Source organism: Leptonychotes weddellii, chromosome 4, assembly GCF_054177405.1.
Source record: "Leptonychotes weddellii isolate Sample4059 chromosome 4, ASM5417740v2, whole genome shotgun sequence".
NCBI lineage: Eukaryota > Metazoa > Chordata > Mammalia > Carnivora > Phocidae > Leptonychotes > Leptonychotes weddellii.
Genome location: NC_138372.1, coordinates 4,247,785 through 4,269,105, shown reverse-complemented (window position 1 = coordinate 4,269,105; position 21,321 = coordinate 4,247,785). Strand labels below are relative to the sequence as shown.

The 21,321-nt window shown below is 44.0% G+C and overlaps 1 protein-coding gene across 17 annotated transcripts in view; it reads right to left on the bottom strand.

The window, feature by feature from the left end:
• The window catches only part of CAMTA1 (calmodulin binding transcription activator 1), an 834,392-nt gene that overhangs the window by 738,604 nt on the left and 74,467 nt on the right, over positions 1 to 21,321 (bottom strand). For 2 of the 17 annotated variants that reach the window (XR_014144662.1, XM_081817403.1), the window contains one exon: positions 16,789 to 16,872. The exons of 11 other annotated variants lie outside the window; for them this stretch is intronic. Coding sequence is in view for 2 of the 6 variants with exons in the window: in XM_081817413.1 (XP_081673539.1) it covers positions 898 to 975 (78 nt within the window). In the remaining 4 variants the exon portion in view is untranslated. Of the gene's footprint in view, positions 1 to 869; positions 976 to 1,632; positions 2,316 to 16,607; positions 16,873 to 21,321 lie in introns of those variants that run through there. 4 more of the 17 variants (XR_014144661.1, XR_014144663.1, XM_081817413.1 and 1 more) reach the window with 4 other exon arrangements.

Here is a 21,321-nt window from a genome sequence, read left to right as displayed (position 1 = left end):
GCACAAGGTGAAGCAGCAAGAGCTGATACAGGAGCTGCATCAAGTTCTCCAGAAGATCAAGCTCAGAGGATTCATGAAGGCAGCGACACGAAACAACAGATTTTCAATGTAAACAAAACACCTTCTGCTGGAAGGCTTATCTAAGCATTTCCATAGCTAGAGAGGAGAAGTCAGTGCCTGGCTTCAAAGCTTCAAAGGACAGGCTGCCTCTCTTTTTGGGGATAATGCAGCTGGTGACTGGACGCTGACGCCAATACTCATTTACCATTGTGCAAATTCCAGAACTATGCTAAAGAACTATGCTAAATTTACTCTGCCTGTGCTCTATAAACGGAACAACAAAGCCTGGATGACAGCACATCTGTTTACAACATGGTTTGCTGAATATTTTTAACCCACTGTTGAGATCTACTGCTCAGGAAAAAAGATCCCTTCCAAAACAGTACTGTTCATTGACAATGCATGTGGTCACCCAAGAGCTCTGATGGAGACGTACAACGAGATTAATGTTGTTTCCATGCATGCTAACACAATATCCAGCCTGCAGCCCATGGATCAAGGAGGAATTTCAACTTTCAAGTCTTACTATTTAAGAAATACATTGCATAAGGCGACAGCTGCCCTAGATACGAATTCCTCTGATGGATCTGGGCAAAGTAAACTGAAAACCTCTGGAAAGGAGTCACCATCTAGACGCCATTAAGAACTTTCATGACTCATGGAAAGAGGTCAAAATATCAACACAACAGGAGTTTGGAAGAAATAGACTCCCACCCTCATGGATGACTTTGAGGTGTTCGAGACTTCAGTGCAGGGAGGAACTGCAGGTGTGGTGGAAACAGCAAGAGAACTAGAATTAGAAGTGGCACCTGAAGATGGGACCGAATCGCTGCAATTTCAGGATAAAACTTGACGAGATGAGGAGTTGTTTCTTATGGACGAGCATCTTGAGATGGAATCTGTTCCTGGTGAAGACTGTTGAAATGACAACAAAGAATTTAGAATATTCCATAAACTTAGTTGATAAAGCAGTGGCAGCGTTCAAGGGGACGGAGCCCAATTTTGAAAAAAAGTTCTGCTATGGGGAAAATGCTATCAAACAGCATCACATGCTAGAGGAATTTGTGAAAGGAAGAGTTGATCTATGCAGCAAACTTCACTGTTGTTGTAAGAAATCGCCACGGTCACCCCAGCCTTCAGCACCCAGCACCCTGAGCAGTCTTGCAGCCATTGCATCGAGGCAAGACCCTCCGCCAGCAAAAAGGTCACGACACGCTGGAAGCTCAGATGGTTAGCATGTTCCAGCAGTATTTTTTTAGACATAATGCTGTTAACACATTTAATAGATCACAATATAGTGTAAACTCAGCTTTCATACGCACCAGAAACAAAACCATGCATTGGACTCACTTCATTGTGACACTCGCTTTCTTGCAGTGGTCTGGAACCCAAACTGCAAGATCTCCTAGGTGCCCCTGTATTCCAGAGACAGGACTCTTGTCTCTCCTACATCTATTTCCTCTGCTTCTTCATCAGAAGGCATGGATACCGGAACAGAGAGTAAATTTGTAATTCAATATCCTAAAGCCCTGATTGGCTCTGGCATCTCAAAAACACTGTCACTTATTTCAATCCCAACAAAATTTTTATATTTACCCCCAAGTTTCACTGTTTTATCATTTTTTAAAAGTTATCTATAAAAGGCAAATTAAAAGCACATTCAGAAAGGATGCCACACCAGTGGACCCATTTATAATGCATTCAACAGCATTCGTTCAGACTCTACACTGAGCCAGGCCCTACCCCACACACTGAAGACAGGAACAGGACGGAGGCCCTGCCCTCGTGGGGCTTCCATTCCTGCAGGACACAGACAGTAACCAACACATAATTATATCACCACTCTGGAGATGAGTGCTTTTAGGAAAAGAGAAGCTTGCAAAGGGGACCAAGAGTGGCATCTGGGCATGAGGATGATCGCTGAGGCCTCTGTGACCAGGTGGCATGTGGGTAAAGACCTGCTCTCCCACAGCCACGTCAGACTGTGGGTCTCTCGCATAACAACTGTGGGGTAAAGCAAGAGTGAGGCACTTGCATGTACTTCATTTTCAGTAACATTCAGTTCAAATTAACTTTGGGTTTTAAGTGCAACCACTTCACTAATGGAATTATCTTGGAGCCAGACATGGGGCGGCAGGATGGCAAGGCCCCCCTACGAGTTCTGCTAGCTGCAAGTCCAGGGTGCCAGCCCTCACGGCTCCAGCTCTGTGGGTCCCTCTTCTTGCTGCGCCCATGAACAACTGTGTGGTGAGAGCCTGAAATAAATAAGTGTAAAATGGGTCAAGACCATCGCTTCTATTTCTGTTTTTAACTGAAGAAAATGTGCCCCATTTCCCAGAGGCAGAGAAAGAAGGAGATATCTGAATAAAGACAAACCACGGTGTGTATTAAACACACACATATGTCTGTGTATGTGTATGAACACGTATAAATGTGACACACACACTATTCATTCACATATATATCCACACAACTGACACTTCCCTATGGTAACTTGGCCTTTTTATAATCATTACAGCATAACTTTTATTGGTTGTAGGATGTATCTTTAAGAGGCCACAAGAGTTTTTTAAGGGATCGAATTAAAAATTAAAGGTTCAAAGATGATCAAGGTTCAGATTCAATTAACACTAATTTTAGAAGAATTTTTTACTGACTATGCATATTCAGTAAACTATGCAAGTTTTTGTTTTCTTTTTTCTACCACGGCATCCCTAAGGAGTCATTATGTACAATCAGCTCTCTAATTCAGATTAGCGTGTCTAAGTACATATTGATGCAACAGAACACAATGCTTCGAGAGGCTCCCCTGCTAGACACCATTAGATGAAGCACGGGCCTGAGAAGGTGGACTGCTCAAACTGAATCCTCAGCACCAACACTCGTTACTTCCAAGCAGCTTCACAGGTCAGAGGAATGCAGTATTTCAAAGGAATACTGAATGAGGAGTAGGACTAACATTTCCTTAATTACGTAAGATCCTAACAAGCTACAGGTGACTTCCACAGTGGCCCTTAAACCACCACACGCACACTGATGCGGAAGGAAGCCGCAGAAGGTCTGTTCTTTCTGATCTCACTTACCTCCCGTTGCTTAGGTGCTACTGGAGGGGAAGAGCCATTTTAAAAGTGAGTGATTTCGGGTAAAACAATGAACACCGTGCTAATGAATCTTTGAGGGGAATTTGGGAGCTGGTTGCAGGGGGAGGATGTATGATGCTACTTTGTTTTTCTACTATGGGAATGATTTCCAACGAAACCTCAAATTGACTCAATAGAAGCATAACTAGTGAATTCCTATGGAACCAGATACTTATGAAAGAACCATCATATTCAAGCATGTGTCCAATGCAGAGAGGCAGCTCAGTTTCACAAGCTTCGAGGATGGTGCTAAAAAGGACACATCACGGAAAGAAAAGAGCGGTGGGCTTCTTACAAGGAACATCCTCACATTTATGATCTATTCCCCTAGTTGTTACTCAATTAAGTAATTAGTTAATTAAGACACCAGAACAACAAACTGAAGATTTCAAGGCGATCAATGGTAAATTACATTTTTTAATACAAAATGTGACTGTCTCTGTGGAATCAGACAGCCGATTCTAACTTGTTCTCTGTATATCTGCTTTCTGCCACCCAAATTTTAAGACCTATATAAACAAAAACAGTATTTATTCTCTTCCCCCAAAACAATTAAGTTTAACTTTTTGGCTTGAAGTGTATTACCCCACCACCTCTTCCTCTTTCATCCACCCACATTCATCACTCACAGCCATGCACACATGCTGGGCTGGGCTCTAGGGAAAGCGAAATCAGTGAGGTCTAGCACCTGCCCCGAGGAGCTCACGGTTTAGGGGACTAAAAACACCAATAAAGAGACAAATTACAATATGCTATGGCAAGGGTCCTCAGACGGACATGGAAAGCAGTGCCCATTAAAAGTGAGCCATCAGGGGCGCCTGGGTGGCTGTCGTTAAAGAGTCTGCCTTCAGCTCAGGTCATGATCCCAGGGTCCTGGGATCGAGCCCCGCATCGGGCTCCCTGCTCATCGGGAAGCCTGCTTCTCCCTCTCCCACTCCCCCTGCTTGTGTTCCCTCTCTCACTGTCTCTCTGTCAAATAAATAAATAAAATCTTAAAAAAAAAAAAAAAAGTGAGCCATCAGGGCAGGCTGCGCGGAAAGGACTCATGAAGAAGTGACATCCAGGCTGGCCTCCAGAAGGAGCCTGTCTGCCAGGCATAAAACCGGGAAGGGGTGGGAGCAGGGGGGCTGGGGGAGCAGGTGGGGCAGGTTGTATCTGTTCATGAACACCTCCACCTACATCTGCATGCAGACATGGGCTTTCTGAGTTAACGAATGCTTTATTAATAAAGGCAAATCCAGATGACAACACAGAGAAGCATCCAGAGAGCTGGCTTGCACAAGGGTTCTAGGACAAGGGAGGGCAAGGGCTTGCCCACTACAGAACAAGCATCCGCTTTGGTTAGGGAGAAGTTTCAGTGTCAGCAGTAAATTTCTGAAGGAATAAAGTACAAGTTTAAATGTTATGCTTTGGATTTTTTTGAGGCAAGAATTATACCAAGAGCATGCTAGTGACCCAGATCTAAATAAAAAACAATGAACAAATGTCAAAGCCCTCACTTCCCTAGTCTCCTAGACACACTGACCTTCACTTTCAAAGAAACTAGAATTGTGTGTGGACCAAATTAAGTAATCATGCTAACAATGCTTTTAAAAAGCTAATGCTTTGGTTCTCGTACATAACATGTGTTATCATTTACAAGTGGCATCATAAACTAGCTCTTCTTTTGTTGGAATAAATTCCAGTCCATTCGTCACAAAGATTTATGTGTGAAGGAGTGACTTTATAAGTAAACCACCATTTAGTGGAGAGAAAAATCTCAAAACAAACTGCAATAAAGCCATCAATGTTCTTTTAATTTCTTGCTTAATTTCCAGTTCTTAGTATTCACCCACTTCCCTGTTAGATGGAAACATTTTAATTAGAATAAAAAGAGTTTAAGAAAACTTAGGTAATGAGTAAGCTTTCCTTATTACTAAATTGTGTTTACTGAGTTTTCTTTCACATGAGTACACTGGTGCCAGAAGGACATTAAATTTACAGCAGGTGCACAGTTACTGACCAGGTAGACTCTGTGACACCCTCATGGAATTACTAGTCTGGACATTAACAAGACAAACTACCTAGACCCCACATTCTTGTGACATTAGTTCATATGAAATGAACAAGCAATTACTCCTTCAAAACAGAGGTCATCCAAGAACATAAGGTTCACAAACACATGGCTCAAAACAGACTCTTCCTAAACACTGGGGCTGGTAGGATTTTTGAGGATTTTGTTTGTTTGTTTGTTAATCTTAATATGACAGGAAACAAACTAAAGAGAAGCTAAAATAATTTAAACTTGATAAAGGTACAGAATGGGAGTATCCATGCATCTTTTTCCCCGGGGCTCATTATTGGTATGGAAAGTACCAAGACCATGTGAGTGGCTGAGGTGTTCCTATTTACCCTTTCAAAACAGTTTAATTTTCCTGGCCTACAAGACTAAAAAACAGCTTCTGACCCCATCATCAATTTTTATTAATCTTTAAACACACATTGTGGATCAAAGCCGAATATATAAATTTATCTATGTAAATTATTACACACACACACGTAACAGAGTGAGCGTGCACACGCGCCGTATATATATACAACTCCTCTACACAGTAAAAGGCTGACCATGCCCGCCCTTTCAAAAGCATCGGATGAGGACAGGCAGGTTTTGTATGCTGTTGCTTCTATCACATGAGACTGCCTCGAAGCTACCAAATGCTGGCTTCTGTAGGGATTCAAACATATCTAGGATGAAGTATAAACTAACATTTGAGGTATTCAAGGATTATGCCAAAATAAAGATAGAAATCTAAAGATATGACAAAATAAAGGTAAGAATCTAAAGGATATTTTTTCTGGGGGGGTTGGGGGGGGAGGGCGCGGGGATGGCTGTAATGAGTTGCCCACATGGAGTTAACATTTTCATTAGTGAGTCAATGAAAAGCCTTCTGGATGAAAATAAAAACCCAAGGGCGCCTGGGTGGCTCAGTCGGTTAAGCGACTGCCTTCGGCTCAGGTCATGATCCCAGGGTCCTGGGATCAAGTCCCGCATCGGGCTCCCTGCTCTGCGGGGAGCCTGCTTCTCCCTCTCCCACTCCCCCTGCTTGTGTTCCCTCTCTCGCTGTGTCTCTCTCTGTCAAATGAATAAATAAAATCTTTAAAAAAAAAAAAAAAGAAAAAAAAAACCCAAGTAAAAAGCTGCCATTTTTGGAAGAGCTTATCAAAATTATGGCCTTGTGTTTTGATACTTCACTGTGACTCAGAAATCTTGTCCCAAACCCATCATCCCAAGGAGGTACCACCTGGATTTGAAATGAGGCAAGAGCAATCCCTCAGAACCTCACAGATGCTGAGAAGTAGGACAGGATCAGGGTCAGGAAATGTTCCTTGGCAGGCAGGTTAGAACAGTGGCCACTGAGGCAAAGATCCTACCAACAGCCACAGCATCCCCCTTCTGCCTCTCCAACCCTGTTACTCTCATCAGGAGGCATAAGTGGTTTCAGATCCATGCAGACAATCCTTCCTAATCATTGGCCTGTTCCTTGACCCACTCCTCTCTAATAACCTTGAACCATACTTCCACGAGCATCCCCAACCTGTCCAAGATGGGAGCCATGAGCCACACGTGGATACTGAGCACTTTTGAAATTGTGTCTGGTCTGAATAAAGATGTGCTGAAAGTATAAAATCCATATCAGATTTCAAAGACTTACTACAAAATAAATGTAAAATATCTCAATAATTTTTATATTGATTGCATATTCCATGGTATTTTAGATATATTGAGCTAACATATCATTAAAATTAATTTCACTTGTTTCTCTTTACTTTTTTAAAATATGGCTTCTAAAACATTCAAAATTACACATGTGGCTCACATTATATTTCTACTGGACAGCACTGCCCTAGGCCTTGATGTTAACCACAACTGCACTCCTTCAATATCAAATTCAAGCATCCCTCTCTTTGACTATCCCTACTCCAACCATTCTTTTTTTTTTTTTTTTTAAAGAGAGAAAGGGGGTGGCCAGAGGGAAAGGGGAGAGAGAATCCCAAGCAGGCTCCACACCCAGAGCAGAGCCCAACTCAGGGCTCAATCCCACAACCCTGAGATCATGACCTGAGCTGAAATCAAGAGTCAAGAGTTGGACGCTTAACCGACTGAGCCACCCAGGCGCCCCCCTTACTCCAACCACTCCTGATCCTATTCTTCGAATCCCCCTGACGCCATGGCCTCTCACTGCCCTCATCTCCCTCGTGCTTCCCTTTTGCAACCTGTCTGGTTTAGAGTATGCAGTCCTTCATCACACCAGAGCTCAACAACCTTGCGCCTTCCCCCACCATCAGTATTCCCCCGGCAAATCCCAATCCCAGGTTAAACCCTACTCTGCCCTCACAGCCTGCATTTGGGCAGCAGAAAGCAGAACTCTTTAAATGCAGCAGCTCCGCTTCCTGTCCTCCCATTTTTGCTTGAACCAGCTGGGACAGGGCTTTTGTCCTCACCACTTCACTCATCCAGCTCATATCAAAGTCACCACCGACCTCCATGCTGCCAGATCCACGGCCAATTCTCAGTCTGCATCTTACTTGACCTTTAGCAGCATTTGACACAGAGGGTCACTCTCTCTGCTTTGAAACACATTCTTCCAGAAGACCTCGCTCTCCTGGCTTTCCTTCTCTGGTTGTTCCTTCCCGTTCTCCTTTGCTTCCTCCTCCTCCTTCCTCTTAACACCCCAGTGCTCCGTGTTTGAACACCTCTCCCTATCCACACCCCCTTCAGGATCCCATGCATCCCAGAGCAAGTAAGAACCTTCTATATGCTGAAAACACTGAGAAGTCTGGCTCGAGCCTAGGCCTCTCCTCTAGATTACAACTCATATATATGACTGCCTAGTCAACACCTCCACTTGGCATGTTAGAGTTAACACGTCCAAAACACAACTCTTGCTTTCTCCTCACCCTTTCTCCCCAACCTGCGGCTCCCACGGGCTTCCCAATCTCAGCAAAGAGAAGCTGCATTCTCCCAGCTGCTCAGTGCAGAAACATTGGCATCCACCCCAACCCTTCATATTTGCACACAACCTGTCAGCCCTTCCTCTGAAACACATCCAGCATCTGACCACTTCTCACTGCCCTGGTCCGGACCACCATCAGCCCTCGCAAGAGTCTCCTCACTGGTCTCCTTACTTCCATCCCTACAGCCCTAAATTAGGGATCAGCAAACTCTTTCTTAAAGGGCCAGATAGTAAATATTTTAGGCTCTGTGGGCCAGATGGTCTCTGTTGCAACCACTCAACTTAGCTGTTGCAGGCTCAAAAGCAGACTCAAGACGATATGCAAACGAATGAGCGTGGCTCTATTCCAGTAAAACTAGAACTTAAATGGACACTGAAATTTGAATTACGTATAATTTTCATGTACCACAAATTATTATTCATCGTAGTTTTTTCAACCATTTAAAAAATGTAAAAAGCATCTTAGTTTGCTGGCTGCACAAAAACAGGTGGCTGGCTGGATTTGGCCTTCAGGTGACGGTTTGCCAACCCCTGCCCTAGACTGTTCTCTGCACTGCATTCAGAGGGATCCCTGAAATCATGGTGTCTTCCTGCTCAACAATTCTCGGATGGCTTCCGTTCTCATTCACTAAAATCAGAAGACGTTACTGTGCCCCACCAGGCCCTGTGGAACATGGGCCCTGGCTACCTCATCCTACTCTTCTCACCACACCCACTCAGAGCAGCCACACCGGCCTCCTTGCTGTTCTCCTTGCTTCTCTTCCGCTACTGCCAAACCCACATCCACCTGGGGGCCTTTGCTTCCGCCTTCCCTCTGCCTGGAGTACTCTCACTCCAGATACTACTTGGATCTGTGTCACTTCCTTCAAATCACCTTACCAGACACCTGCTCAAGTCACACTCTCTCAAAGAGCACACACCTGCACACCCCCAGGCCGACATCCAGGAGCCCTCCCGAAGGTTCACTTTGCCTCACTGCTCCTCATCACACTTAGTAGCATCAACATTTCTGTGTTGATGTAGAAATAAACACATCAGGCCGTTGTTTAAAAGAGAAAATCGCATGGTGTGAAGAGCAGGAAAGCCGGAGGCAGGTCACTGGGGTTGGAAGACCAGCAGCACCACGTCCTGCTATGGGACACTGAGCACTGGAGCTCGGTTTCCTCGCCTGCAAAACGAGGACAAGAGAACCTGCTTCCTCAGTGCTCTGAGGAGTAACTAGTGAATAAATGTTGGCACATATAATCACTCAATTACTGTTACTCATTTTTTGTTTGCTTATTGGCTGTGACCCTTCCCCCCCAACCAGAAAATAAGCTTTTTGAGGGGAATGGCCTTCTTTTGTTGATTGCTTTATTCCTGGTAACTAGGACAGCACCTGCTACTAGGCATTCAATAAATACTGAACCAAAGAGCAAGTGTCTGAATTTAAGTCACTGGAGGGTAGACAACACGCCACTGCCCACTCCATCAGCACCCAGGTATCAGAGGGAACAAAAGCTCTCTCCAAAACCACCACAGAATAAGAAATTAAAAACCTCCTATTCCAGGTGGGTTTGTTTGCTGATGTTTCCTTCTCCCCGTGGAGAAACAACAATCTGCAACCCTGAAGGGAGGCGCTCCCGTGGTGCCCATCGCCTCCTAGGAAACCTCCTACAACCGAACACCGTGCTATACACGCCAGGGTTACATGCTCAGGTCTCTGACCAGGTGAGAGAAGAAACAGACTTCAGAGCCAATCAGGTTCAAATTCTGCACGTAAAATGGCAACTCACCACATAGGAGCACTTCTCTATGGGTCTGACAATATTTCCTGGACACAAACACCGAAGACCACTTATTCAAAGTAGCTTACACTGAACTGGCTTCTTCTGAAAACACACAGTATCTCCCCAAATAACTGAAGTCTTCCCCGAGCAAAAAGATGACAAAAACATTTCTCTCTACCCGTCATACACGTGTCACTCACAGCGCGTCATGGGTTCATGGATTTGGCATTTCTGCTAGGATGACGGAGTTCTGATTTACAGATGGCATGAAGATGAGTTAAAGTACTTTTGTGTTCTACCACTTTGTGACACGGTCTTTAATGTGGAGATACCTATATACACCCTGGTGTGCACGGGCTTTTTCTGGTGAGAGCCCTACTTCGCCTTAAAAGAAACAGGGATAAGGTCACCTACCATTAAGCAAAGTAGAAACTACTCTCCTAACCCTCTAAACTAAGATGTTTCACAGTGAAATAGAAAATGAACATCTTCAACGCTGGTTCTACCAAGCAGAAAACAAATGAGTGAGACGTAGGTGGTAAAAACATACCTATATTAACTGGCATCTAACTGAGCTACAGAACTGCCCACCGGCAATGCAGTAATGCAAGAAAATCATGAGCATGGAGAAGTAAATGGTCACAAGGATGGGTAAGAAACTGGGGGCTAAGTAGTGGATGCATCCCAGGAGGTTAAGGTGAACTGGCGCGGACCTCCCAAAGCCTCTTCTCTGCACTGCTCAGGCCTCCTGCTAACAGCGCACGACCTGAACAAGTTCATGGGGCTCCCTGGGTGGAGGCTGTTCTAAATGGTAAGACCTGAGATTAAGTTTTTTTCTGTTATCCCCTGTGGTGGTTTTGTTTTTTAAATTCTGCACTTGGTTGGTCATTAAGGTCACTGTGACATAAACAGCACAGAGGACCTGCATGAGCCAAGCAGGCACACATCCCATATCTCAATACAGCATTGCTATAAGGTGGCAAAACCCGAAAAATCAGGATGATAGCACTCTAATACTGTATTTAGCTGATGATCCTAAATAACACTTTGTCAGCTTTTGTGATCTAGCACAAAACCACATGCCTTGTGATATACCAGCTGGGCTGTGGTAATGCCCTTGACTGGAGGCTTAAAAGCTTCGGCTGGGACATAACTTTGATGTATCGTATTTCCATTTCAAACTGCAGTGATTATCCCTGGATTTGGCATCACACAGAGCACTACCAAAATTAGATTATGGCTAGTTAATACGAGTCCCCCTCCCCTCTGGTGCTGTCGACGGGTGATGCGAGTCTCCCCTTTGCTTATTTGCAAGATCAAAAAGCCATGGCTGTTTGGTTTACAGGATGCAGGCATAAGAACCATCTGCCTGGTCTGGTGTTTCTTTAATTAAAACTTTAATTACAGATATATCTCTGCACAGATACGTGCAGTCTATCAGCTCCTGTTCTTAATTACCTGTGCTAATGAGAACGGAAAGCGCGAGTGTTTGCTGAGCGCCTACTACACGCAAGCTCCCGTACCAGATGCTGCAACATGTACTCGAGCAGGCAAAACCACGTCAAACAGCCCAGCCCGAGCTCCAACCCTCCCTACCAGGCCTCCTGCCACCGTAGCGAGAGAAGTAAAACAATCACTCAGGTCTCTCCTTGGAAAAATGAAGGGCGAAGAGGGGTAAAGTACTCGAAAGGACCAGCACAGGAGAGAGAAAGGACTGGATGATCAAACCCGAATAACCAAAGTTCTGAGGGAGGCACGTGTGTGCTTCCTTGTCATCGTGTGGCGGATCTGTGAACCCAGGTGAAGATGTGTGCACAGTGACAAGTCTGGTCTAGGAATCCTGGGATTCTGAAGCATGTCCCACAGTCCAGTTCCCCAGGGAAACAAGAAGCACAAATGAGAACAAACAGGAGACGTTTCCTGTGATCTCCTGACTATGCCGCCACACTGCTGTCCCCTCTTGTCCTCTAACTCCCTCTCTGGCTAGAGCTGATGCCGCTGAAGAATGGCAAAACCGCCTTCTCGTCCCTGGAGTGGGTCTCCCGGTCTCCGCGATGCCTGAACAAGGGCTAACCTCCATCAGCACGGCCCCTATGGTGGCCGGATGGTGGCCGGATGGGGGCCGTGAGGAGGCCCTCAGGTCACACCAAAGCACTCCGCCCCGCAGAAGCTGTTCACGGGAGGGGGCAGGGGGCACCGACGCAGAAGGGCTGGCTGCTTCCCTACCATCTCTCGAGGCAGTGAATGGTACACACACAGGTGTCCCAGCTTCTGCTCTGCTCCCCTCGGTCAGTGTGACGGAGGGGGAGGCGCCCCAAGCAGCACATCTGGACCAGCGAAGCGCCCCGAGGAAAGGCCTTCCCCTCTCAGGAACACCGTGAGAGGTCCCAGATGGCCTCACAGCCCAGCTCTAAAAAACTAGGCGGCAAACACACTAAAAGCCTGATACCAGTGCCTCGAGAACGGTCAAGTCCATCCTACTGCCCCACATTCCATCCTATTCAGTGAATCGCCAACGAAAGCTGACAGTGTTCAGGCTAATGAGGGGCAGTGCTTACTCCTCTAAAAGAGCAATATGAAGACATATTAAGAAATGTCGATAGCGCCGCCTGAGTGGCTCAGTCAGTTAAGCGTCTGCCTTCGGCTCAGGTCATGATCCCAGGGTCCTGGGATCGAGCCCCGCTTCGGGCTCCCTGCTCAGCGGGAAGCCCGCTTCCCCCTCTCCCACTCCCCCTGCTTGTGTTCCCTCTCTCACTGTGCCTCTCTCTGTCAAATAAATAAATAAAATCTTTAAAAAAAAAAAAAAAGAAATGTCGATATGAACACCTACTTCATGCTAGGTCTCCTGGAGGATTTCAAGTGCTTTGGGGTCCAAAGGATAGACACACCCAGAGGGATCTGGCCCACGGATGGAGACAAAGAAAAAGAGGAAGGACAGGAGAAAAAGGAGTTGGGAGCTAGGGGAAAGGACGGGGGCGGGGGGAAGCATACAAGATGGGAGAAAAAAGAAGTGAGAGAGGAAGAAGTCAGAGCCCCCTAACTGTATTCAGTTCTGTGACTAACTTCAAACCTGGTTTTGGGGATGGTCAGATGCCCACTTCCAGAGGACTATATCCTACGGAGTGGATGGCTGGGACTTTTCCCACAGAAGGGGTGCTGATTACAGGTGGCTGAATTACTAAACTGGCCCAGAAAGGCCCATTTAACTTACAGTGTAGCTAACTATAGAATTAATAGCACTGGCCCATGTTCTGGACGCACAGGTCTACATGTGCACCAATTATTTACATTTCTTTTCTGTTCATAACATAAACTTCCTGTATTTCTGAACCTACCAATTCTGCCAGAATGGCCAGATCGGAGCCTGGGACGCGGCCAGGGCTCCATATTTCAAAGCTGCACAGTGATCCTGGGTGTGCAGCCAAGATGGAGGAAGCCACTGTTATGGAGCCCCTCGAAGTGCCGCATGGAGGATGGAGCCCTCCTGGCAGTGGTGGTGGCAGGTCACTAAGTCAGGGCTGCTAATGGCTAAGGGACGTAATGCACACGGGTGAGTCCCCTGCAACCAAACGGCAGAACTATTTCCTCTGAGGGGTCCAGCCACGTCTGCCAGTAAAATAAGGAAGCAGGTGCCAGGAGAAGGACAGCACCTGGATTTAAGTACCAGTTCCATTATTTTCTAGGAGTATGACCCTATGAGGGCTGATTTAACCACCTGATCATCAGTGTTCTCAGGTGCAAAATAGAGTGAACACACCACTCACCTCACAGATAAATTTAGATGATTAAAATGTACAGAAAGCACCCGGAAAAATATGTGAACCCCGCCCCCCCAACAGTGACTTCCTTCCACTTCTTCAACTTAGGAGGAAGCACTGAAGCCTCATACAGTTTTCTGACTCCTTGGGAGCCAGCTCAACAGTGAAAGATGGGGCGTCTCTCCCACGGGTCTCTTTTCTTACATCTCCACAGCCAAAATCCACTAACATGAAAGGGTTAAGTGCTCTTAAATCTAAGCTTTTCTTTCTAGACGGTTAGGAGCCCAGATTTACCTTTACACACCTGAACTTGCATCTGCTTCAGAGGTACCCAGTAACCGTAAGCATCCTAGCCCCTCTCCCCGGAAGCACACCTGGCTCTCGCAGACAACGTCAGGAGACTAACGGGGAAGCTCTCTGAAGCTTCATTTCCTGCGAGGCCCCCCTCAGAATTCCTTGTCACTGACACCCCACCCTGCCTGGGTCTCTCGCGGTGGGCAGGATCTGGCCCGCACGCCACAGCCACTGCCGACCCGCCTGTCAGCCCTGCTCTGGCTACTTCACAGACATCCACCCCCAAAGACGCACCATGACCCTCTTGAGCAGGGGGCTATTCTTCTCAGCTCCATTTGAAAGAGGAGGAAACCGAGGCACAGAGAGGCCAAACCACTTGCAAGGGGCCGAAATGGGAGGAGGCACTGGACCCCAGGCAACCCGGCCCCAGAGCCCATGCTCCTGGCCTTTACCACAGACCTCACTACAACTGCCTCTCGGTGTGACAGTCACGCCGCCAACGGCCCAGCCAGAGGACGACGTTTAATTTCAAAAGCACCTTCCCTCTGGTTCCCAGGGTGTGCAGCATACAGTGTTTCATTTATCCTGCCAACAACCCTAAAAAGCAAGTAGGAGACATAATAATATCTACATTTCACAGAGGATAAAACTGAAGGTGAATCCATGAAACGTTTTACAAACTCCTATACTGTTGAACTGCACAACTGATTTCAGTGTTTTTAATACCATCAACATGACAGTCTTTTGAAGTCTTCCTACTCCAGTTCTTTAGTTTCATAGAACTACCTTAAAAGGAACAAATGGCACATCCAGATACCCTGCCAGTCAAAGGCAGGTTTTTCTGACTCCCAGACTAGAGTTTTCTCTGAATCAGGCTTACAAAAACTACATCCATGTGGCTTACAACTTACTAGCATCCCTAAATACGAACCAAATAAACAATGCTTCTTGAAAGTAAGTAATAAATATGTCCATACACTAGCTCTCTTAGAAAAATTAAGTTATCTTAAAATGTACTAAGCAGAAAACTTTAAAGAAAACCTAACTGACCTAACTGCAAAATAAAATATCACAATAAAAACATTTCTCTTGTGCACCTATTTATGTCTCTTCAGCTGCTACTGGACTGATGAATAAAGTAGCTGGCTATCTCTAGGAGCCATGGGAGCCTACCGGGAAGATGTCAAGAGGCCCTGATTCTGTCAACAGGGAGCCTGTGACTCTCTGGGGACCATCAGGCCACTCCCCTCAGGGGCCCCTCCCTGGCTACAGGGAGCTTCAGCAAGACGAGTGGAGCACACTCTGTGCAATAAACTCAGGCTGTGCACTATTCCTTCAGGGCGGGAAGGAAAACACATCAGAGGAACAAATAATGGGTGGGATCTGGAAAACGTTCCTACACAACTCTGAAAGCATTCTCATTAAAAAAAATTAAAAAAAAAAAAAAAAAAACTTAAAATGCAAGGCAACAAGTAAGTTGCCCATAACTACCGGGACATTCATTCCATGTACATTCTGGCTTTGTAATCATAGAATTTGTATTTCTCAGCTCTTGGTATTTTGCAATTCTGTGAAAAGATAGCCAAGGTCGAAGGCAGGTTTGCAGGTATGTAAGTATAAAAGACAAAAACAAGCTAGTCAGCCCGAAGAAGTGTTCATGAGAGTTCCAATCTCCAATGAACAGCTCACTACAACTAATTTTAATTTATGGTTCTAATGAATGACATAAACTTTTATAGGTATCAACAAAGCTCAGAGAGGACTTAAATCCATTTCAGTGCTCATTTAGCAGCTTCAGCTGTGTGCAATTAAAGCATCAGCATTAAATGTTAGAGAATAAAATAATGAGACACTTAAAAAATAATCTGCACTTCAGCAGACCATGCTAAGAGATTTCACATGATTTTTTAAGGAACATGATTTCTTAGGAATTTCCTGCCAGTTCAAAGAACTAACTCAAGTTTGATTTTTGTTTTTAGACTTTGGTTTGTTTTGCTTTTGAGTAAGAATTTTCTGAAAAGCAGAATACAATTAAAAATGTCTCAACAGCAGTCACAAAACAGCATATGTCATAAAGCAATCAGGTATGCAGACCACCGCAGCTGATTACCCAGGCTGCAGCAGAGACAAAAGCACATTTCTGACCATGTTAAAAATGTTGCTTGTTATTAACTTATGCCTCAAATAAAGAAATAAATATTAAAGGAGGGGAAAGGTACTTTCTGGGGAAAAGACAACTTTCTTATCTTCTAGTCCATACATGGAATTAAGGGGCTCAACTCTCTGTCCCAATAATATTTGAGAATATAAAATGTAATCTGAGGTTGTGGAATGTGGCAGCTAAGACTGCTAAACTCAAGTTGCCACTGTTTCTGAAAGAAAGAGGAGGTAATCTGCACGGGAAGGGGTGCGTGCTGACAGGGAGGGGGTGTGTGTGGAAGAAGGTGGCGGCTGGCTGCTGTGGATGTGAGTTATGTGTGAGCAGCAAGGTAATCTAGCTGTTGCAAAACATGAATAGAAAAGGAGAACTATTGTATGGGGAAATGCACTCACTAAACTTAAATTTTAAAAGGATGAAAACACAGATTACACTTTATTTTAAAAACTGAAATGAATTTTAATACAGAAAATGAAGACAGCATTTTGCAAATTTATCACTCAAAGGGGTATCTCTATTTGAGGAAATCAGCGTGTTACACTTTGAGAGATGAAATGTTACAGCTTGTACACCAAAATTAAAAAATGAAATTAAATTAAAAAATGAAATGGTTACCAAGGTAATGCAGGTCAGGGGATCAAAGGTGAAGGGTCACACATTATTAAAAAGAAATCCAAAAGGACGGCTGCATCATGATCTCTGCAAAACAAAGGAGCTCTAGTAAGTAAAACTAATATCTCTGAGAATTTAAAATCAAGTTCTTGAAAAGAAGACTCCCCTGTAATTGAACACAAGTCATTCCTGATTCCGTGTAGAGCCATTTTTATTTAGGCACAAAACGAAATTTCAATTACCTGTTACCAACAAAATTTTTGTAAAAATTTAACCATACAATCATATTAAAACCCAAAATATCTCCAACTATAAGTGTTTGAGAAGTACTGACATTTCCACTGGACCCCACACCCTGTTTTCTGGAAATGACAGTGTTTGGTAAGTTGCCAATATATCAGAAATCTAATTTGGTCACAGTGTGGTGAGTTTTTTCCCTCTCCTCAAGGAATGAGTTCCAAAATTGAGTTTTTGCAAATTTGTTTCATTTGAAGTAGCTGCATAAAATTTCCATTATTGGAACATTTAGTATAACAATGTTCTAGAAGACAGCAATAAAGTGATACATGATAAAATAAACTGTGTAACTATCTATTAAGATCTGTTCTCACATTCAACTCTCACTGCACAGAGGGGAGAAAAAACATTTTAAGCAAAATAACTTGCAGTTCTACTGGAATTACACAGAATTAATAGAAGCTTGACAACAGGAATCTCTGACAATGAAAAGTATCTGACAGGTTAGGCTTCAATATCTTGTTATTATTTACTCATCTTCCTCATTAAGAAATTAGAATAGTTTGTTTTAAAAAGGACAAAAAAGAGCTAACACAAAGCTCTTTGCAACACAAAGCTACCGTCTAAATCTCGACATGCATACTTTGCAGCAACAGCAAGCGTAACAATTAACAGTTACAGCAAATATTTTCCATATTCCTTCCACTACTAAAGGAAGTGAACATGATCACGCAGTAATCTTTAGTCAGCTCTCTAAAACCAAACTGGAGCAGGCTACATTCCCTGATTTCAGGATCCACAGTACCCAGCATTTACTGGACCGCAGGCTCTAACCGGCAGTGCAAATGATGGCTCAAGGGTGGGAGGGTAAATGGGAACATAAATGTCACCACTCGAAGTAAAACAGGACCTGATTTAAGTACCACCCTTCTTCCAGGCCCCTAGTTGCGTTGCATCCCACAGTATCCAACATCAGAGTTTACCTTGTTAAAATCAAATTCCAAAAATACTTCTATATTAAAATATAGACAACTGCCCAAAAGGATTTTATTAAAAGGAACAGCATATTCTTTCTGATGGCTCAGAGCAATCAATAAATAAACAAACTCTATAAACATCAGATTTCTGTCTCCCCGATTAGGTTTTGTTAAAAATAACGTGCAGAGCTTCATGCACTAGATACAAGTGTGTTAGTGCCTTAAGGCCATGATTCTAAAAACATGATTTCTTTTTTTAAGTTCCATAGCTACTGAAAAGTAAACTAGCATTTCATTTCTCGGGAATGCTCATCTCCCGTAAAGTCTGTCACATATGTATTTGTTGCTGGGAGGCATGCAAGCAATTGGGAGCACTCCGGCAGGAATCGATAGCCACCAAAAAAAGCGCTGGTGCTCACACGGCTCCAGCCGGTTCGCAGGAGGAGGCAAGAAGCCAGCGGTGTAACGGTAGTCAAGCTGTGTTTTACTAAAAGATTTCCTATGAAAATGAGAAAAAGGGTACCAACTCAGATCAAGTATCTACACACACCCCTTCATTATCAAAACACATGTACTTATCAAATAATTTCTTCTTAAAACAAGAGGAAAGAGCACCTAGAGAGGTTTCTGCTAACATCTTCTAAATCACTTCTAAAATTCACCAACTCACAAAAATACGTTGGCCCAAATGCTGTACCAGTTTAACCCCTGCCAAAAGTTGCGGAGACACCAACCCATTCCAACGTGATAGCAGCCCAAGTAGTAAGGAACCGCTCTCACTACAACCAGCTGAATTCCCACAGATGATTCCACGGAAGGAAATGATGACAATCTAAGTAAAAAACACACAGAAACAGAACTCTCCCCAAGTTCTGACAAACAAGTGGCTCTGAATAAATTTGTGCCAATAAATAATCTACGAATAATTTTGCTAATTGGGGTGGAGGAAAGTAAAGGCCACCAGGAAGTAGTACGTCCCTAATATTCAAGGGTCCTGGAATATAATTTAATGCCTAAAAGGAGGGCTCAAGGACAGGGCACACCTGGGGAGCACTTCAACCACACGTTGTTGCCAGAGCCGTTTCACTGAGACAGGCATTTGGAACATAATACGTTTTCCCACAGAAACAATCTGGCAATTTTCTACTTAACCTGAAATCTGTTAAAGCAACAGGTCAGCTATGAATTCTAGAAGCTATGGGACCTGCATAGCTTTTTATTTTATTTTTTCCCAAAGGACTGACCCAAGCTGAAACTTGATGTATATACAAAAGATTTTCCTAGCTCCCTTCCTGGGCCCCAGAGTGGCTCAGGAACCAAATTACCATTTTCGGGTCTCCTCCAGGAGCCCCCTTTTCTTCCGTGAGGCCAGGCACTGGTTGACTACAAATGGACTGAATTTATACATAGCAGTGCACGCAAAGACTAAGGTGGCTTCTTCAACCCAAAACAAATCCCTCGCTGGGAGAACTGGCATTTTTACATCAAGGGGCACAGAAAGCTCGTCTCTTGCAAGACAGTCCCCTTTCAAAATGATGACCAGTCACTGAATTAAACAAGGAATGATCAAAAATCCTACTAACCCCCCAGAACTTTAGGGGCATAACTAACATGCATGCTATCCTCGATCTAAACTGGAGAACTACGCCGCCATAGTACACACTAATAACATCACGGAAATACACAACCAAGCTTCACTGTCAGGAGACCATCAGGTCATCAGAGTTCCAGTGAAGGACACTTTTCCAGGGAAATCCTCACCCATAGTAAGCTCTCAATGTCTGGATCACTTTTTAGAGGGACATGTTTTCCAACACACTCAATTTGTATTCTAGGTTAGTTTCTTTTTGTTTTTTGCCAAGGACCTGCCAGCATTTATAAGCACAGAGAACTGGCTCATTTCTCAACTAAACAGGACACAGGACAAAGAACATCATCTCTAATGAGGTTAAATCATCACACAAATGCTGCCATGTTTACCTCAAGCATATTACTTACAAAACAAAATACATGGGAGAACCGAAAAGAAATGAAAAATAAACAGCTGAGAAAATTCAGAGTCAGAAAGCTAGGAGACAGCCAGAAACTAACATTACAACAGAACCCTATCTATCTCACTACTTCTTTACCAAATGTCTAGTAACTCAACAATATTATGCTCACCGGAAACTAACCTCAGCAAGTGTATTCAGAGGTGAAAAAGAGAAAATGTCCAGACAAAAGTTTATTACAGTGAGAGGCAAAAAAAAATTTGTTTACCTATAAATATAAATAAATAAATCACCACGTCATTCAATAAAACAGACTAGAATAAAATGCACTTGAGCTAAGTATATCCTTCAGTTAAGTGGGGATTATATTCCTATTACCCTTTCATGATAGAATTTGTTAGAAATATCATCTACTGAAAAACTAAAAAAATACAAGCATTTGGTCCTCTGTGCCCTTCCAACAACAGTCACCATCTCTACCATTTCTTCAACCTTTCTAGAAATGCATCTCTGCCAAGCTTCTCAAAGACAGTCTGTTCTAAGATATGTGTGTTTTTCTCAAAACTTTCTATCAATGACAGAGCAACCTACGGTTATAATCATCACATTACTTCCACTAGTCCTCAGGAAAAAAAAAAACCTAAAAACTGCAGGTTAAATACCTTTCTACCCATGATTTTATCCTCAACAATATCATTTTTTCGGCCTAACAGCTTCAAAGATTCCACAAAAGGATGAAGAGAGTGGGAGGAAGGGACAGCAGAGAGCCCCCAGGAACTTTTCAGAGTGATGAACGCGTTCATTACAGTGGAGGGTCAGGCTTGGTCCACGCGGCGTGTGCGTGTGCACACTTAACACCGTACACTCTAAGTGCCGTTTGTTCTATGCCAATTATACCTCAAAAAAGCCATTTCAGAATGAGGGGGCACGCAAGACAGAGACTCTGCCCTCCCCTGCACCCTTTGAGCCACGCGGCCAGGCTGCGGTCCCCATGCAGAGAAAGCAGGGAGTCACAGGGGAGCGCGGGAGAGCCGCTTTCACTGAGCTGCTGAACCCCAGCTCTGGAACCACATTTTCTAAACTGAAAATCAGGGCACTCTGATGTCGCTTCTCTGAGACTACAAAATCAGCTTTAGACAACATACTCCTGGCTTTGCAAATAATATGTAAATTCACCAAACATTCGTCAGATTTGAAATGTATATTATGTCAACTTATAGCCAAGATGCATTCCTTTCTGGTACTATCCCACTAGGGGAAAAGAGTAATACAACATATGCCAAATTCCCCCAAATACAAATTTATTGAAACAAAAGTAAAACAGATTCATC